The sequence below is a fragment of the Polypterus senegalus genome, chromosome 1 (genome assembly GCF_016835505.1).
Source record: "Polypterus senegalus isolate Bchr_013 chromosome 1, ASM1683550v1, whole genome shotgun sequence".
Lineage (NCBI taxonomy): Eukaryota > Metazoa > Chordata > Cladistia > Polypteriformes > Polypteridae > Polypterus > Polypterus senegalus.
In genome coordinates, this window is record NC_053154.1 from 333246440 (window position 1) to 333262748 (window position 16309).

The following is a 16309-nucleotide window of genomic DNA, read 5'->3' on the forward strand; positions in this document are numbered from 1 at the left end:
TGAGGTGAAGATCCAGACTAACTCGATCCTGAGACCCCATATGGAGTTAAACCAAGGATTGGCATTTCCCTTGCCCGGGTTAAGGGTACCCGGGGCCCCATCCTGGAGCCAGGCCCGGGTGAGGTGCTCGCTGGCTCTGGACCTTTGGCTTGATGTTCTAGCATGGATATTATTTTCGCAATAAGTTATTGGTAATTTTTTTTTTTGTCTAAAGCAGGAAAAAAGCCACATACAGAAAGATCTGTGGCGGATTGAAGATGTGATGGCAGGCCTTAGTTCCAGTAAAGCCAACTACAAGATTACCATTGACTCCTTTCAGAATCCAGGTAAGCAGCACCCATTGCACCTCACGACGTCAGACATGTGACGAGGCCTGTACCGCGCAGGGACCGCTCCCGACTTGCTACGGTTATTTAAATGAAGCGTTTTTTTGAAAAATCGTGTCATGTGACGAGGCCTGAAGCTCTGCTGTTTCCATAACCCTGACAGACTGCACTGGCCTGGTTGATCTGAATCTTCTCTTGCTTCTTGTTTCATTCTCCTGTCTAGCGGGGTTACATCCTCCTGTCCCCTTCACTAAGCGTCACTTTTGTGCACCTCTCTAATTTTCTGGGAGTACAGTCCTTTGCCACAATAACTGGCATCCCCGTAAAGATACTGTAAGTAAAAAAGGGTTATAAAAAAACAATAAATCCCCTTTTTGCAAATGACCTTAATCTTACACTGAAAACAATGAGAGAAGTCCAACCTTTAATTGAAGTCAATTGGGAAAAGGATCCCTAATGAAGAAATAATGATTTTTAACAAAACCACATTTGCCACAATTATTGGTACCCCTAGAAAAATGTAAATGAACAAAGTGTAAAGGAGGCATTTTTTAAATTTATCTCTGACTTTTCTAAGTTTGTGCAGAGTGTGAAGAAACTTTCAAGTAAGGCTTGTGTCACTGTGGTATGAATATGAGGTGACCCAGAGGCCAAAGTCCCTCATTTACTCGTCAACTTGACAAAGATAAGAGAAGAGAAGACGTGCAAACGATGGAGAAGTGGGTGACCTTCAGAAGTCAAGGAGTGGCTTGAAAAAACAAAATAGCCCTGCGCCTGAAAACGCTCACATCAACAGTTGTTAGGCCAATAATTAAAAGTTCAAGTCAACTGGAGTCGATACCAACCCAAGTTTATTTTGCCCTCGCGCACAGTGAACAGGATGGTAAAAAAGGTAAAACATTCTCCAAATACAGAAAAAAGTAGCATCCTAGGGTCACCAAGCCTCCAAAACTACCATCATGTGCCACCTCCATGCCAGCAGATTATTTGTGAGGCATGCCAGAACAATAGCCTTTCCGGTCATTCAACCACAAATGCCAGCTCCTGGAGTTTGCTAAACGCTGCCAGAATTTTGATTGGAGCAGAGATGTATGGTCAGACCAAACTAAAATTGAGCTTTTTGCCAAACAACCCTCAAGGTGTGTTTGGTGTTAAAAGGAGGATGGCCATACTATGAAGAATAATAATAATAATTCTTTGCATGTACAGTACAGGCCAAAAGTTTGGACACACCACCTCATTCAATGTGTTTTCTTTTTTTTCATGTCCATTTCCAGCACTCCATCACTCTCCTTCTTGGTCAAATAGCCCTTACACAGCCTGGAGGTGTGTTTGGGGGTCATTGTCCTGTTGAAAAATCAATGATCGTCCAACTAACCTGACTTCTTCACAACACAACTGCTGGTCCCAACCCCATTGATAAAGCAAGAAATTCCACTAGATAACCCTGATAAGGCACACCTGTGAAGTGAAAACCATTTCAGGTGACTACCTGTTGAAGGTCATCGAGAGAATGGCAAGAGTGTGCAAAGCAGTAATCAGAGTTTTGAAGAAACTAGAATATAAAAGATGTTTTCAGTTATTTCACCTTTTTTTGTTAAGTACATAACTCCACATGTGTTCATTCATAGTTTTGATGCCGTCAGTGAGAATCTACCAAAGTAAATGGTCATGAAAATAAAAAAAACACATTGCATGAGGAGGGGTGTCCAAACTTTTGGCCTGTACTGTAGATAGCGTTTTTCTCACTACTCAAAGCGCTCAGCAGTTGCAGGTTAAGGCCCTTGCTCAAGGGCCCAACAGAGATTCGAAACGGCAACCTTCCGATTGCCAGTACAGATCCCTGGCCTCAGAGCCACCACTTCGCCTAGAAGAACCTGATCCCCAATGCCAAGGACATTCTGTGATATTGTGGGCCCTGGGAACCTCATTAGAGTACATGGCATCACGGACTCCATGAAATACTAACCAACCAACCATTATCCAATCCGCTATATCCTAACTTCAGGGTCACGGGGGTCTGCTAGAGCCAATCCCAGCCAACACAGGGCACAAGGCAGGAAACAAACCCCGGGCCGGGCGCCAGCCCACTGCAGATGAAATACCAAGAGATTTTAAATTTACTTCTGGCTCCCACCGTCAGGAAAGTACAAGTGGGTCGTCGTTTGCTCTTCCAACAGAGCAGTGATGCAAAATGTGTGTCTAAAAATGGTTCAAGGAACACAAAATCAAGCTCCTGCTGTGACCCTCTAAGTCCCCGGACCTAAACCTGCCACTAATTGTCATGTGTGGTTTTGTTAATAATAATTATTTCATGTTTGAGCTTAAAGTAATTCACCAAAAGGCAATTTTTTTTTTTTTTTAATAATCTTTTTTTTTTTTAACTGATTGTTACCAGGGGGTGTCAATAATTTATATATTAATTTAACAATACTTGAGCAAAAAATGTATGAGGTTCAGACAAATTGAGCATATGACTGAAAAACTGAAGTGTGAGGACTGTGCGACACGAGTAACTTGAGATTTGTTTCGTGGATGTTTTCAATACTGTGTGGTGGTGTTCAGCGTTTGCCCACCCCCCCCTCAACCCCCAAACTGGCCTCCATTGAAGCCCATCGTATCACAAGCATTGTTGCCTCTGTTCTTCATAAAAGCGTAAGGTTAAAAACTTTTCTTGGCTGTCACTATAAATGCCACGTAGTAACAGGTAAAGACGTTGTCATTTTTTGGCCCTTTAACACTCCCAAGCCCCCAAAGTCCCTCAGAGGGTAGGAGTTCAGTGGTTGGTCTGTGCCACAGTCGCCGTGAAATGTGCACCAGGAGTGGAGTGGATTGTAGTGTTGCTTCTTATTCAGAGGTTTCAAAGTCCTCGGCCTGTTGTAGAGTTAGGAGGTGTCCTGCCGCCTCAACCGTTTGAACAGATGCTTGAATGCTGTTCATCTCCACAAGGGCTGACGATTTTGCTCGTTTATTTTTGTCAAATGGTCTTGAAGTTAGGATTGTTCTGTCTTTACAGAGAGAAAAATTGTGCCTTCGATTTCCTCTTCATCAGTGCCTTCACTGTCAATGTGTCCCTCGGAACGGGAGAGCAACGCCTTCACCCAGCCCATCCCGCAGCCGAGCCTCGCACAGCCTTATGCCTCTCCGCTGCAGACTCTCGTAATGCTTCAGTCTCAGCCTTATGAAAACCCCGTGCCAAAGTTGGTGAGTTACAGGGAGTACGTTGAGTCCGTCGAGTGTGTGCTCCTCCAACGTTTCAAAATGGAGTGATTTATTAGACAGGTGATTGTCGCAGAAGGAGAGCCAGCCTGGTTTTGCTTCCCTCCTTTCTTTTTATCCCATACAGGTAGATGACGAGGCTCCCCCCAGGCCTCCTCTGCCGCAGATCTACAGCCCCGAGGACCAGCCTCCTGCTGTGCCCCCACTCCCTAAAGAAGCCTCTGTTAACAGGCACATGTCGGTGCGGGGCCTGAAGCGCCAGTCTGATGAGAGGAAGAGAGACCGGGAGCTCGGGCAGCACGTCAACGGGGACTTCAAGGTAAGAAGCGGCCGCTTGACGATTTGTGGGGTCTTCTGTTCACTTAACAGTTCAGCCATTTCAAATGTACGTAACATGTTTTAGGACCCCTGGCCAGAATGCTGGTACTTTAAAATGAAAGGAAGTGAACACACCCTTTGCAGGGTACACATTTACATGCAGTGAACTTCTGCACTGATGGCCACAATCCGTGGAGCCTAGTGGTGCAGGACGTTGCTGAAGGAGCAGTCCGCTGTAAGGCCATTTAGAGCTTTGTAGGGCATTAGTAGAATTTTCCCAGCATCCTTACCACATGCAGTTGAGAACAGGTCATCCACCACAAGTTAATATACGATCAAAGTAGAGCACACCATATTATTTATCTGGACTTTCAGAAAGCATTTGATAAGGTGCCACATGAGAGAGTGGGCATCAAACTTAAAGAATTGGCTGAGGATGATGATGTGAGGTGGCATGGTAGTGCAGGGGGTAGCGCTGCTACCTCGCAGTTGGAAGACCCGGGTTCGCTTCCCAGGTCCTCCCTGCGTGGAGTTTGCATGTTCTCCCCATGTCTGCGTGGGTTTCCTCCCACAGTCCAAAGACATGTAGGTTGGGTGCATTGGTGATCTTAAATTGTCCCTAGTGTGAGCTTGGTGTGTGTCTGTGTGTGCCCTGTGGTGGGCTGGCGCCCTGCCTGGGGTTTGTTTCCATCCTTGTGCCCTGTGTTTGCTGGGATTGGCTCCAGCAGACCCCTGTGACCCTGTAGTTAGGATATAACAAGTTGGATGATGGATGGATGATGATATGAGGAACCTCATCAGAATTGGCCGATGACTAGCAGGGGGCAGTTCTGGGGTCACTGCTATTTTTAATATCCATAAATGATTTAGATAGGAATATAAAGAACAAGCTGGTTAAGTTTGCAGATGATACTAAGATACCAAGATAGGTGGATTAGCAGATAATTTGGAATCCGTTATATCATCACAGAAGGACTTGGATAGCAGACAGGCTTGGGTAGATTTGTGGCAGATGAAATTTAATGTCAGTAAAGGTAAAGAATTACACATAGGAAGTCAAAATGTGAGGTTTGAATACACAACGGGCGGTCGGAAAATCGAGAGTACACCTTATGAGAAGGATTTAGGAGTTATAGTGGACTCTAAGATATCGACTTCCTGACAGTGTTCAGAAGTCATTAAGAAGGCTCACAGAATGTCAGGCTATATAGCGCCTTGATGTGTGGAGTACAAGTCACAGGAGGTTCTGCTCAACCTTTATAACACACTGGTGAGACCTCATCTGGAGTACTGAGTGCAGTTTTGGTCTCCATAAAGGACATAGCAGCACAAGAGAAGGTCCAGAGAAGAGCGACTAGGATGATTCAGGGCTACAGGGGACGAGTTATGAGGAAAGATTAAAAGAGCTGAGCCTTCAACTCAAAATTATATATCGAACACATCTGTCTCGCTTAAAACTGTCCAAAATGTTTCCAGAGCGAGATCCAACCTGCGAACGCTGCAATCACCTCCCAGCCTCACTGGGTCACATGTTTTGGGTCTGCACCAAATTAACACCATTCTGGACAAAACTTTTTAAGTGCCTGTCAGACAGCCTTGGGGTCCCAATCCCTCGTAATCCACTAACAGCTGTGTTTGGTGTTCTGCCAGATGGCTTAAAGCGGAGAAGAACAAACCAAACTGTGATTCCCTTCACTACACTTTTGGCACGCAGACTAAACGGGAAGAATCCTAACTCTTCTCTTTTAAGTCAGCGGGTAACTGATGGTCTATATTATTTGAAATTGGAACAAAATTAAATTCTCAGTTAGAGGATCTGTGCAAACCTTTTTCAAAACATGGCAGGATCTAATCAGTTATATTTAAGAATAAGCTCTTAAAGCACTGAGGAAGTAATAGATTCTCTTTCCATATTCCTTTTTTTATCTGCCTATTAAACTCATCAAGTGATGTATTTTGACCAGCTTTACGTTTTACTCCATTGGCCATGCTGTCTTTCCCAGGAGTGAGGGTTGGGTTGCTTTGTTTTCAATCCTATTTTTTGTAAAAATTGATCAATCTGTATGGAATGATAACAATAAAATTTTAAAAAAATAGAGCTGACCCTTTACAGTTTAAGATAAAGAAGATTAAGAGACATGAGTGAAGTGTTTAAAATTATGAAGGGTATTAGTCCAGTGGATCGAGACTTGTATTTTAAAATGAGTTCAAGAACACGGGGACACAGTTGGAAACTTGTTAAGGGGAAATTTCGCACAAAATATTAGGAAGTTTTTCTTTAATCAATCAATCAATCAACATTTATTTATATAGCACATATTCATACAAAAAAAATGTAGCTCAAAGTGCTTTACAAAATGAATAGAAAAATAGAAGACACAATAAAAAATAAACATAAGTCAACATTAATTAACATAGAATAAGAGTAAGGTCCGATGGCCAGGGTGGACAGAAACAACAAAAAAAAACTCCAAAGGCTGGAGAAAAAAATAAAATCTGTAGGGATTCCAGACCACGAGACCGCCCAGTCCCCTCTGGGCAATCTACCTAACATAAGTCAAACAGTCCTCTTTGTATTTAGGGTTCTCATGGAAGGACCTGATGATGATGGTCACGTAGACTTCTGGCTTTCAGTCCATCAAAAAACAAACAAACAAAGAACGATAGACACTTGGAATAAGCTACCAAGTAGTGTGGTGGACAGTAAGACGTTAGGGACTTTCAAAACTCGACTTGATGTTCTTTGGAAGAAATCAGTGGAGTGGACTGAGTGGTGAGCTTTGTTGGGCTGAATGGCCTGTTCTCGTCCAGAGTGTTCTGATGTACTAAGTTAAAAAAACATGTCGAGGTCCAGCCAGTACAGAGCTGAGAGGCCATATAGGAAAAGCATGGGTTTCTGCTGGAAGTGGTGCTGGTCAGGCCAGCAGGGGGCGCTTAGCTTACCCTGTGCTCTCTGTGCGGATCCCAATGCAGTGGCACTGACACTATTCTGTAAAAATGGCGCAGTCCATCAGATGAGCTGTAAAATCGAGGTCCTGACTCTCTGTGGTCATTAAAGATCCCTGGATATCCTTCATAAAGAGCAGGGAGTATCCCAATGCCCAGACTACGACTTTGTCATTCTACCCCCCTAATCACTCCCCTTGTGTCTAACTGGCGCTCTCTCTCACCACTTCACCACCTATCAGCTCTTGCCTGGTGAGCATACTGGTACAATAATGGCATCATTCAGATGGGTGCTGCACATTAGTGGTGGTTGAATTGGCTCCATACTCACTGAAGAGCTTTGAGTGATGAGAAAAATGCTATTTTAACATAAAGAATTATTATTAATTTTAAATTCAGTCCTGTAAGACTCCGGAGCAGTGAAGGTGGAGGTCCAGTTTTTGTGTTTTCACTGAAAGAAGGTTCTGGCTTGTTTTAAGTATTGCTTATACGTTAAAGAACTGGAACCATTGATCAGTATAACAGCAGTTATGTAACTTATGCAAGAAAAATACAACTTGTTAAAAACTCCCTGCAGCAGAGAATGTTTCTTAAGCTGTGGGTCGGGCCCAACATTGGATTGCGAGCATTAGAACAATCTGGACAAGAACAGGCCATTGAGGCCAACAAAGCTGGCTGGTCTTATCCACCAAACAAAGCGAAGAATCTTGTGCTTCTCGTACGTCTTGTAATCCTCTTCACAGAAAGCTCCGTCTCAAAGCGTCGCTCGGATCAAAAGATGACCTCCATGTCTGGGCACTCCACTTATATTGGCCCTCTCTTGGAGGGGGCGGGGCTAGGCATTGTCTCCAGGCGACGGCTCCACCCTGTTGACAAAACACGGAGACACAATAGCGGCAGCGTCCCCTCCTGCCCGCCAGTGCTATTACTCGACTTACCTGAGCCTTCTGGAAGTTCCCCAGGAGTGCATGCATGACAGGAACTGTGGAGGGTAAGGAAGTAGCTGAGATCCGAGCCTATCAAGCTTCACTTTTCATCAAAGGCCTTTATCCTGCAATTGCTCCGTCCTGGGTATGACGTTAATCTGCATCCATTCCCGCATGAAGGCCCTTCAACCTGCAGGGAAAAACCTGGGGGTTGGTGGCAGAATTGGCACTCCAGCCAGCATAAAAAAACCTCCCACTGCTCCACTCCATCTGAACTGGTGTGGTGCTGAGGTATCACTCGTCACATGGCTGCACTCGGGTCCTAATCTGGGATCCTGAGTTGGATTGTCATGTGGTGGGTGCGGCAATGCACTGTATCAGTGCCCGCTCCTAACCTCTCTCTTTCTCTCTCTTGCCAACATGGGACATAATTTAACTTTGTTCTCTCTTGCAGGTGGAGCTGAGGTCATACATGAGTGAACCTGAACTTCTCAACGTTGGAAGTGGGATCAGCAGTCGTGTTTTAGGCCCTGCCAGCGGCTACCAGACTTTGCCTATCAGAGGTGCGTCAGCCAGCTGTAAATTTCTAATAATGAAAGACCAACATAATCCCGTGTCTAATCTAATGAATGTCCTATACTCGTGTTCTTCATTGTTATCTAATTGGACTCGGGGCCATCTTAACGCAAGGGCATACTGGGCAGTTGCCTGGGGTGGCCATGTTTTTTCTGATGCCTGTGTATGTTTAGGGGCCCAAGTGCTGTACTTTGCCTGGGGGCCTATGATGCTGGTAAGATGGCCCTGATTGGACCCTCCTGTCTTCTTCACACCCGCTCCCCAGCTCATTGTATACACTTTTTTTATGGTTTGCAGTATTAATAGTAGCTTTGCAAAGCATTCCAGAACTACAATACCAAAAACAAACGTGCAGCCCACGTCAAAGGGGTCATCTGCTTGGGTGTCAGAGCAGTGTGGTGTCACACTGATGAAGTGACTGGAAACTGGGGGAGAGATGAGAGAAGAATGGATGACAAGCGCACCTCTGTGATGTCACAGGAACTGCTTTTCTCTTCACATTGACCTTAGGGTCTTTACTGTGTGGGAGCTTTTGAGCCAAACTTTAGTAACTTATGACGCTTTCACCTGGATAGGATTGCCAGCCATAGTGCCCCCAACAAGGTAGTTTGGCTTCAGCCGCTAAGGTACACCCTTGCTCATATTGTGTGGCTTCACCCAAGGCTACACTTTGCCAACTGAGGTCCTCTCCGCTCACCACTACTGACCTGGACTTAATGACGAGCTCTTAATTCCCAGGCGAGAAACCGCAGGCTGAATATTAGTGAAGGTGAAGTGTTGTACTCGACATCCTCGAAATGAGACGCAGAGTGAAGGCCTGCATCAACTCTTTAGCCGAAACTCTTGTAGCTGCAGCAGTTTTAAGATGATCTTCATTCTCAATCCAGATGGCACACGTCGTGCATTCAGAGCCAGTCCAGAGGCAGACACACAGCCGCTTATGTCATTCTCAAATGGGAAAAGAAGAAGACCACCACCCCTCTCTAGGGTATTGACTGGTTTATGTCTGCTGTCTGCTAGGCCCGCCCTTCCTGTGAGGCTGAGTCATGCCTCATTGTTATCTTGATTCTAAAGTAAGTCGTTTAGTATAAAAATACACCAGTTGTCTGATCAAACCATTTGTCAAATAGAAAAAGAATTGATGGTTAAACGTTAACCACATCAGACAAGAATGCTAAGACAAAGCCCAAAAGTTAAACCGTAAAACTGAAGTTGCGTTACGTCACTTCTAGTCATAGGCTGTGCCAACTTGCTTACCGCCAGTCGCTGATCTCGTCGGCGGACCGTGTCAGTTTACACAAGTGAAGATCGCAGGTCATGAAACGTTTAGTGACTGCGTACTGAGCCTCCAGGACAGTTGTGCTCGTCCCTTTCTATGACAGCCGTTAAATGTGCTGCCCGATGGAACTGGCGCTGTTCAGTCACAGTCTTGGTTCTTTTTTCATTCTGATACGTTACACATAAGACATCCGACAGATGCCCCTCTTCTGTTTGTGAGGTCTAAAGCACCTGCCTTCCTTATTCTTCATCGCTGCATTGTACTTCTGGATGAGCTTTCATTGGTTGTCGGCTCTCATGCACACAAACACACATACGACTAAAGACACAATCGGACCGGAGTGAGTCGCTGGGGATGTCTCATTAGATAGCTGATTCTAACACAGAATAAAAGTGAGGTCCGATGGCCAGGGAAGACAGAAAAAATAAAATAAACTCCAGATGGATGGAGAAAAACCAAAATCTGCAAGGGGTCTGAGGCTACAAGACCACCCAGCCATCCCCTTCTAGGCATTCTACTTAACATAAATGACCTCAATCAGTCCTCATGGTATTCAGGGTTCTCATGGAAGAATTTGATGATGACGGTCACGTGGACTTCTGGCCTTTAATCCATCAATGTAGGGACATCACTGTGCTTTGATCAGGTGGTATTGGCACAGGTCGCCACCACAGAAAACTGGAAAAAGAACAGAAGAGAGAGTAGGGGTCAGTACGGATTGTGGAGTCACTATGATTAATAATGATGATTAATTGAATATACAGAGCATCAGGATTAAACTAAGATGAAGTTATGAGAAGGCCATGTTACAGTAACGTGTTTTCAGCAGTGCTCCACTGTATTCCTATTGGCAGGCTATTCCAGATTTGAGGTGCCTAACAGCAGAAGGCCATCCACCTCACCACTTCTTTTAAGTTTAGCTCTTGGAATTCTAAGCAGACCCTCATTTGAAGATCTGAGGTTATGATTTGGAGTGTAATGTGTCAGACATTCTGAGATACAAGATGGAGCAGATTATTTAAGGCTTTGTAAACCATAAGCAGAATTTTAAAGTCAATCCTGAATGACACAGGTAACCAGTGTAGTGATGCCAGGACTGGTGTAATGTGCTCGGATTTTCTTTTCCTAGTTAGGATTCTAGCAGCTGCATTCTGCACTCGTCACTGACTGATGCCTTTTTTTGGTGGTCCTGAGAGGAGTGCGTTACAGTAATCTAGTCGACTGAAAACAAAAGCGTGAACTCATTTCTCAGCATCTTTCAGTGATATAAGAGGTCTAACTTTTGTTATATTTCTTAAGTGAAAAAATGCTGTCCTAGTGACCTGATTAATATGTGATTTACAATTCAGGTCAGACTCAACAGTTACCCCTAAATTCTTTACCTCCGTCTTGACTTTTAAACCTAATGCATCAAGTTTATTTCTAATAACCTCATTATATCCATTATTGCCAATCACTAAAATTTCAGTTTTATCAGAGACCAGCAGGAGGCTCACAATCTCACTGACTGGGATGAGCAACCTTTAGACGTGACAGGCTGGTGATGGAAACCTCAAGGCTTAGCCAGCTGCATGTATTAGATATGACCGTGCACTTAGCGGTGGGCTGTCTCATGATCTGAACTTGAAGGGGAGACGGTCTACTGAGGTAAGTGCATGAGCCATGGCACACTATTTATAATGTGTTTAAATGGGCCTACTGATAAATGAGTGTTTAGGCCCCTTTGAACGACCTGCTGAATAACTAGTGCCTGCCAACTACACCACGGGTCACCTACAATAGGGGGACTTCAGCCACACCGATTTTTGTTTTGCATTTTGTAAATAGGCTGATGTCACACAAAGGAGCTTCTCACTTGAGCAACAGTGTAATTAACACGTATTTTCAAATCTGAGCAACTAGTGTGTGTGACACATTCAGACACAGATGTGCGTTTTGCTTTGTTTGCTCTCTCTACAGGTTTGGCGGGCTCCACCTCGGCTCTTAACCAGTCGTCCAGTATATCTTCATACGTCACTCTCAGGAGAGGGCTTACTGCGGCAGAGTTAAAGGTAAAGGCACCTGAAATCCTCTCTGTGGTACGCAGCTGGCATGCTTTTAACACAGTGGGCGCTTCTGGTATATTATAATCGGTGTACATGGCATTTACTGGTGAAACTGAGTTTGGCATTTCAGCAGAAGTATAAGAATATGAAATAAGTTAAGGCCTGCCAGAAGAAAGGTGGTATGACGGGAGTGCTAAACAAATTGAGTAGAAGCAATGTGGCAATGAGGAGTGGAGAGACGCACATTACCTGGTCTGTCAGAAAGAGAAGCACATCTCATCAATTTCTCTCGTAATGACCTATTTTATGATCGGAAAGTTCAGCATCAGAGCGGTAAATACTTACTGAAATGTCCTACAATAGTTCGGCTAACTTGTGTGCAAAGCCTACCGACGCTTATGTCCGAATTGTGTTTTTTTTTTTGGACATTATGTAGCCAGATGAGGATGGCCTTGTTGTTAGTGCTGCGCTCATCTATTCCATCGACTACGGATTCACAACATGCAGATTTTGTGATTTTATTTATTTAGTTATTAGCCTTCACCCGCGGCTCCTCCCGTGTAGTAGTGAAACAGGACAAACTTTAAAACTGCAAAATCAACCGGAATGTTCCAGCAAATTCTAGAAAAAAACCCAATCTAAATCTTTGAGGTAGTTCTCTCATTAGCTAGCCAAGTGAAGGTAAGGTGCATGCCCCGAGAATGGCGCGGGAGTGAGGAAGGCCCCCCACTTCAGGCCCGCTGTGCGTCTCTTGGATTCGCACAAATAAATTGGTACCGCAACCGGACTATTATACATAGCACGATGAGAGATGACGCAAAATAAACCAGAATGTTTAAGCAAATTCTAGATGAAAAACCCGATCTAAATCCGTGAAGTAGCTCTCGCGTGAAAAGCAAGACAGACAGACGTTGGATTTTACATATAGAGAGAGAGTTACATGTCACCTTCCCAATCATCCGACAGATGGCACTTCAGTAAGCGTTCTGAGCGTCAACTGGATAATAACAAACATACAAGACCACAACATTGTTAGTCTGCTTTATATATAAGATTTTATTTTTTAATTGCAGGCAAGGAACCCCTCTGCCGTATCCTTACTGCTGACCGTTCCTACAGACAGATTCTGATTTAATTAAAATATCAAGGCAGCGTGTTAAAATAGAAACACTGAACACAACGAAGTAAAGGAATACACAGTTAGGAATACAGTGGAACCTCGGGTCACGACCGTAATTCGTTCCAAAGCTCTGGTCGTGACCCGAACTAATTTCCCCCATAGGATCGTATGTAGTAAATACAATTACACTGTTCCAGACCGTACGAAGTTTATGTAGATATATTTTTTTTAAAGATTTTTAAGCACAAAAATAGTTAATTATATCATACAATGCACAGTGTAATAGTAAACTAAATGTAAAAACATTGAATAACTCTGAGAAAACCTTGAACAGAGAAAACTAACATTGCAGGAGTTCACGCTACAGCCTTACGAACCGCTCGCTGTAAACACTTTTATTTAATGAGTTTTAAGCACAGGGAAAAAAAATTAAAATTTGAAAAATCCTTCATTTATACAAAAACTAACCATAAACAACCAAGAAAAGTAACCTTGGATGAGTCGAGTTCTGGCATGAAGGAAGTGAGCAGGAAGCTTTGTGGAGAGGAGATGACAGTTTTGAGTTAAAGTCCCTGTGCGCGATGCACGTCTGACTGAGAACAACGTACAGTACAGGGAGAGACTGAAGACGTGCGGAAATCACCGGCGCGTATGAACCGGAAGGGAAACTGGCTTGTCGTCACCGAGTGTGTGGTCATGAACAGATGCAAAAGTTTGCCGAACTTTTTGGTCCTAACTCGATTTGTGCGTGTTCAGAGACATTCATGACCCGAGATTCCACTGTAAGTGTATATTCAATACACAGTCGTCATGTGAAAAAGTAAGTACACCCCATGAAATGCTTGTTTGTTTTTTTAACATATGTGGAAGTGTACTTGGAACAGTTTTAATTAACACTTCTCCGGTGATCTAAAATTCTCGTTTTCCATCTGCTTCTATCCCATTCACTCTTAAACCCGAGATCCCCAACTGTTGCTTAATGCAAATAGGAAATGCCAATCTCTTAATGAGAAGCTGATTCGTGCTGTTAATTAAACCCGTTATTTAATTCCATGGCTTGTTGCTGCTCTCATTCTGCCACAGCAGACATTTCCAGAACTTTTTTTCTAAGAACACCGTGAAAATGTTTTGGTGAGCTTATAGATCAGCCTTACCAAGACCTTCACCTTTCTTTATTTTTAGATATTGTGTGATGGGCACAGGTGAGCTGGTCACGTGGCAGCTTGTTTTGTGTCTCAGTATTGTTTGGCTGGTGATTAAGGAAAAAGAGACGACTAAGGGGCCTGAGTCAAGTGAATTAAAACTCGGGCAAAAGAAGTTAATTAGCAGCAAACACTGGTCACTAATAAAGAAGATGGTTAGAATGAAAACCTGCAGCCGCTGCGGCCCTCCAGGCCTGGAGTTCGACACCCGTCATCCAAGGTTACGATTTAGATTGTGAGGTGACAGGCATTCCACAATATAGGAGGCAGCAGAGATTATTGAAGGCTTTGTAAACCATTAGCAGGATTTTAAAGCCAATTCTAAATGGCACAGGTAACCAGTGTAGTGACGCTAAGACTGGGGTGACGGGCTCTGATTTTCTTTTCCTAGTTAAGATTCTGGCAGCTGCATTCTGCACTCATTGCACTCGTTTGATGTCTTTTTTGGGTGGTCCTGAGTGCTGTAAGAAGGTCGTAAGTACAAATATTAATTTAAGGAAGCCCCGTTAGATTAACTAACTAATCTTAACACTCAAAATGGCCTTGTCAGGTTTCTTATGAGTTCACCATGCTTTCTCCATTCAGTTCACGGACAGCCCCACCCCAGCTAATCAGGATTAGTGTGCCTGCTATGAAGATGGCCTGCCATTAGTTTTGTAATCAGCCATTTTATCCATCCGTTATCCAACCCGCTCTGTCCTACAGGGTCACGAGGGTCTGCTGGAGCCAACACAGGGCGCAAGGCAGGGAACAAACCCCGGGCAGGGCGCCAGCCCACCGCAGCAGCCATTTTATATTCGGATTCAATTGATATCCAGCCCAAACCACTGGGCTTTTTTTTTTGTGTGTGTGTGTGTTGTGTTTTGTCACCCTGGCACTGATTTGAGGCTAATTTAATCTTGAAACCTGTTCACATCTATTTGGATACTGACTTTCTTCTCTTTTGTAAATTGTGATTCTTTTCAAAGGAAAGACCAAAGAGTGCCTTGGAGCGCCTGTACTCTGGAGATCACCAGAAGGGCCGGATGAGCGCAGAAGAACAACTTGAGCGCATGAAGAGACACCAGAAGGCGCTCGTCCGAGAGCGTAAGAGGACACTGAGCCAGGGGGAGCGGCAGGCCACCACGTCTCGCCTGACCTCACAGACGCCCAGACCCGTTTCTGCAGACGTGGCCTCAGTACGTTAGAACGAAACACCAAAAAGAATCCACTGAAGACGCTGCGCTGGTTCACTTTTAGCATTAGGAGTGTTTTTATGGACAGCAGATTTAGAGCAATAGTGTCCAAAAAAAAATGAAGACATAATTAATACTGAAGTTAGAATAACTGGTTCAAATAGCACAAGTAATAATAATAATAATAATAATAATAGTAATGATGATGACAATAACGTTAAAGAATGTAGAATGACGTACCAGGTACGGCAGGTAAGTCGCTCTGTGGTTTGTGTGTGGCCGGGCAGATGGGAGCGGAGTGAGGTGGGAATGACGACAGGTGGGAGAGAAAACGGCCTTTCACGGTGCGGGTAGAAGGGATGCACGAATGTGACGCCAAGTAACCTTTGTGGCAGGTAAAGCCGAGCCTTTCCGAAACTTTCAGGAGTGTGATATTAAAACGGACATGCGTGCAACTGGCTGTGAAATGATCCTTCATCTCAAAATCTCGTATTGGATATATTCTTTCTATATTTGTATAGTTAAAAATGATAAATATTTATTTTTGAGGCTCGTATACTTGAAGTTTCCCGAAAGGCTCGGCTGTTTTAGGAAGGTGCCGAATGCTAGCCTTGTGTAATGGAGGAATGTCTCGAGTGGGCGAAACGCCCCTCACTAACTGGAGGCGAAGTGAAGCTTGTACAAATGTTTTGCACCCCATTGACATGCGCCCGCTTCTGCATTCACTGTGCCCGTGCCTAACCCATCGCGCATGACGCTTTTCTTCAGCCATCCCTCTTTGACCTTCTCATTTTCACCGTAATATCTAACTTGAAGGCTAAAGCTCCTGATGTCACCAGGCCTCATTGTGTTCCTTGTAGCTGCTGCCACTGATGGGCTGTACGTTGGCGCTCCTTTTCACATCCAGCTGTCCATGCTGTCTCTTCTCCTGACGTCTTCCTTTTGCTGTCTCCATTTGTGTCTCAATTCTTCCAGACGGGTTTCATCTTTTTGAGCTCGACTCCTGTGTCTCTTTCCACTTTCAGATGTTGGAAGCCCCCCTGACCGTTTGAGCGTTAGGTGAGGCTCTGAACTTCGGCTAAACGAGGTTTGGCCTCTGGAGACGTTCTGAACTGTCCTGGGCTGACGGGCCCTTTTTATAAATCCATGTGAACCTCCACCAGCATCGACTCTCAGG

General features: G+C 44.3%; 1 protein-coding gene across 10 annotated transcripts in view; it reads left to right on the forward strand.

Moving 5' to 3' along the window:
* Positions 1-16309, forward strand: part of plekha7b (pleckstrin homology domain containing, family A member 7b) — a 294855-nt gene that overhangs the window by 262463 nt on the left and 16083 nt on the right. For 7 of the 10 annotated variants that reach the window (XM_039738638.1, XM_039738665.1, XM_039738674.1 and 4 more), the window contains 6 exons: positions 215-326; positions 3343-3530; positions 3673-3864; positions 8190-8298; positions 11550-11641; positions 14926-15135. In XM_039738638.1, the coding sequence (XP_039594572.1) occupies positions 215-326; positions 3343-3530; positions 3673-3864; positions 8190-8298; positions 11550-11641; positions 14926-15135 (903 nt within the window). The remainder of the gene's footprint in view (positions 1-214; positions 327-3342; positions 3531-3672; positions 3865-8189; positions 8299-11549; positions 11642-14925; positions 15136-16309) is intronic. The other 3 variants (XM_039738648.1, XM_039738682.1, XM_039738713.1) reach the window with 1 other exon arrangement.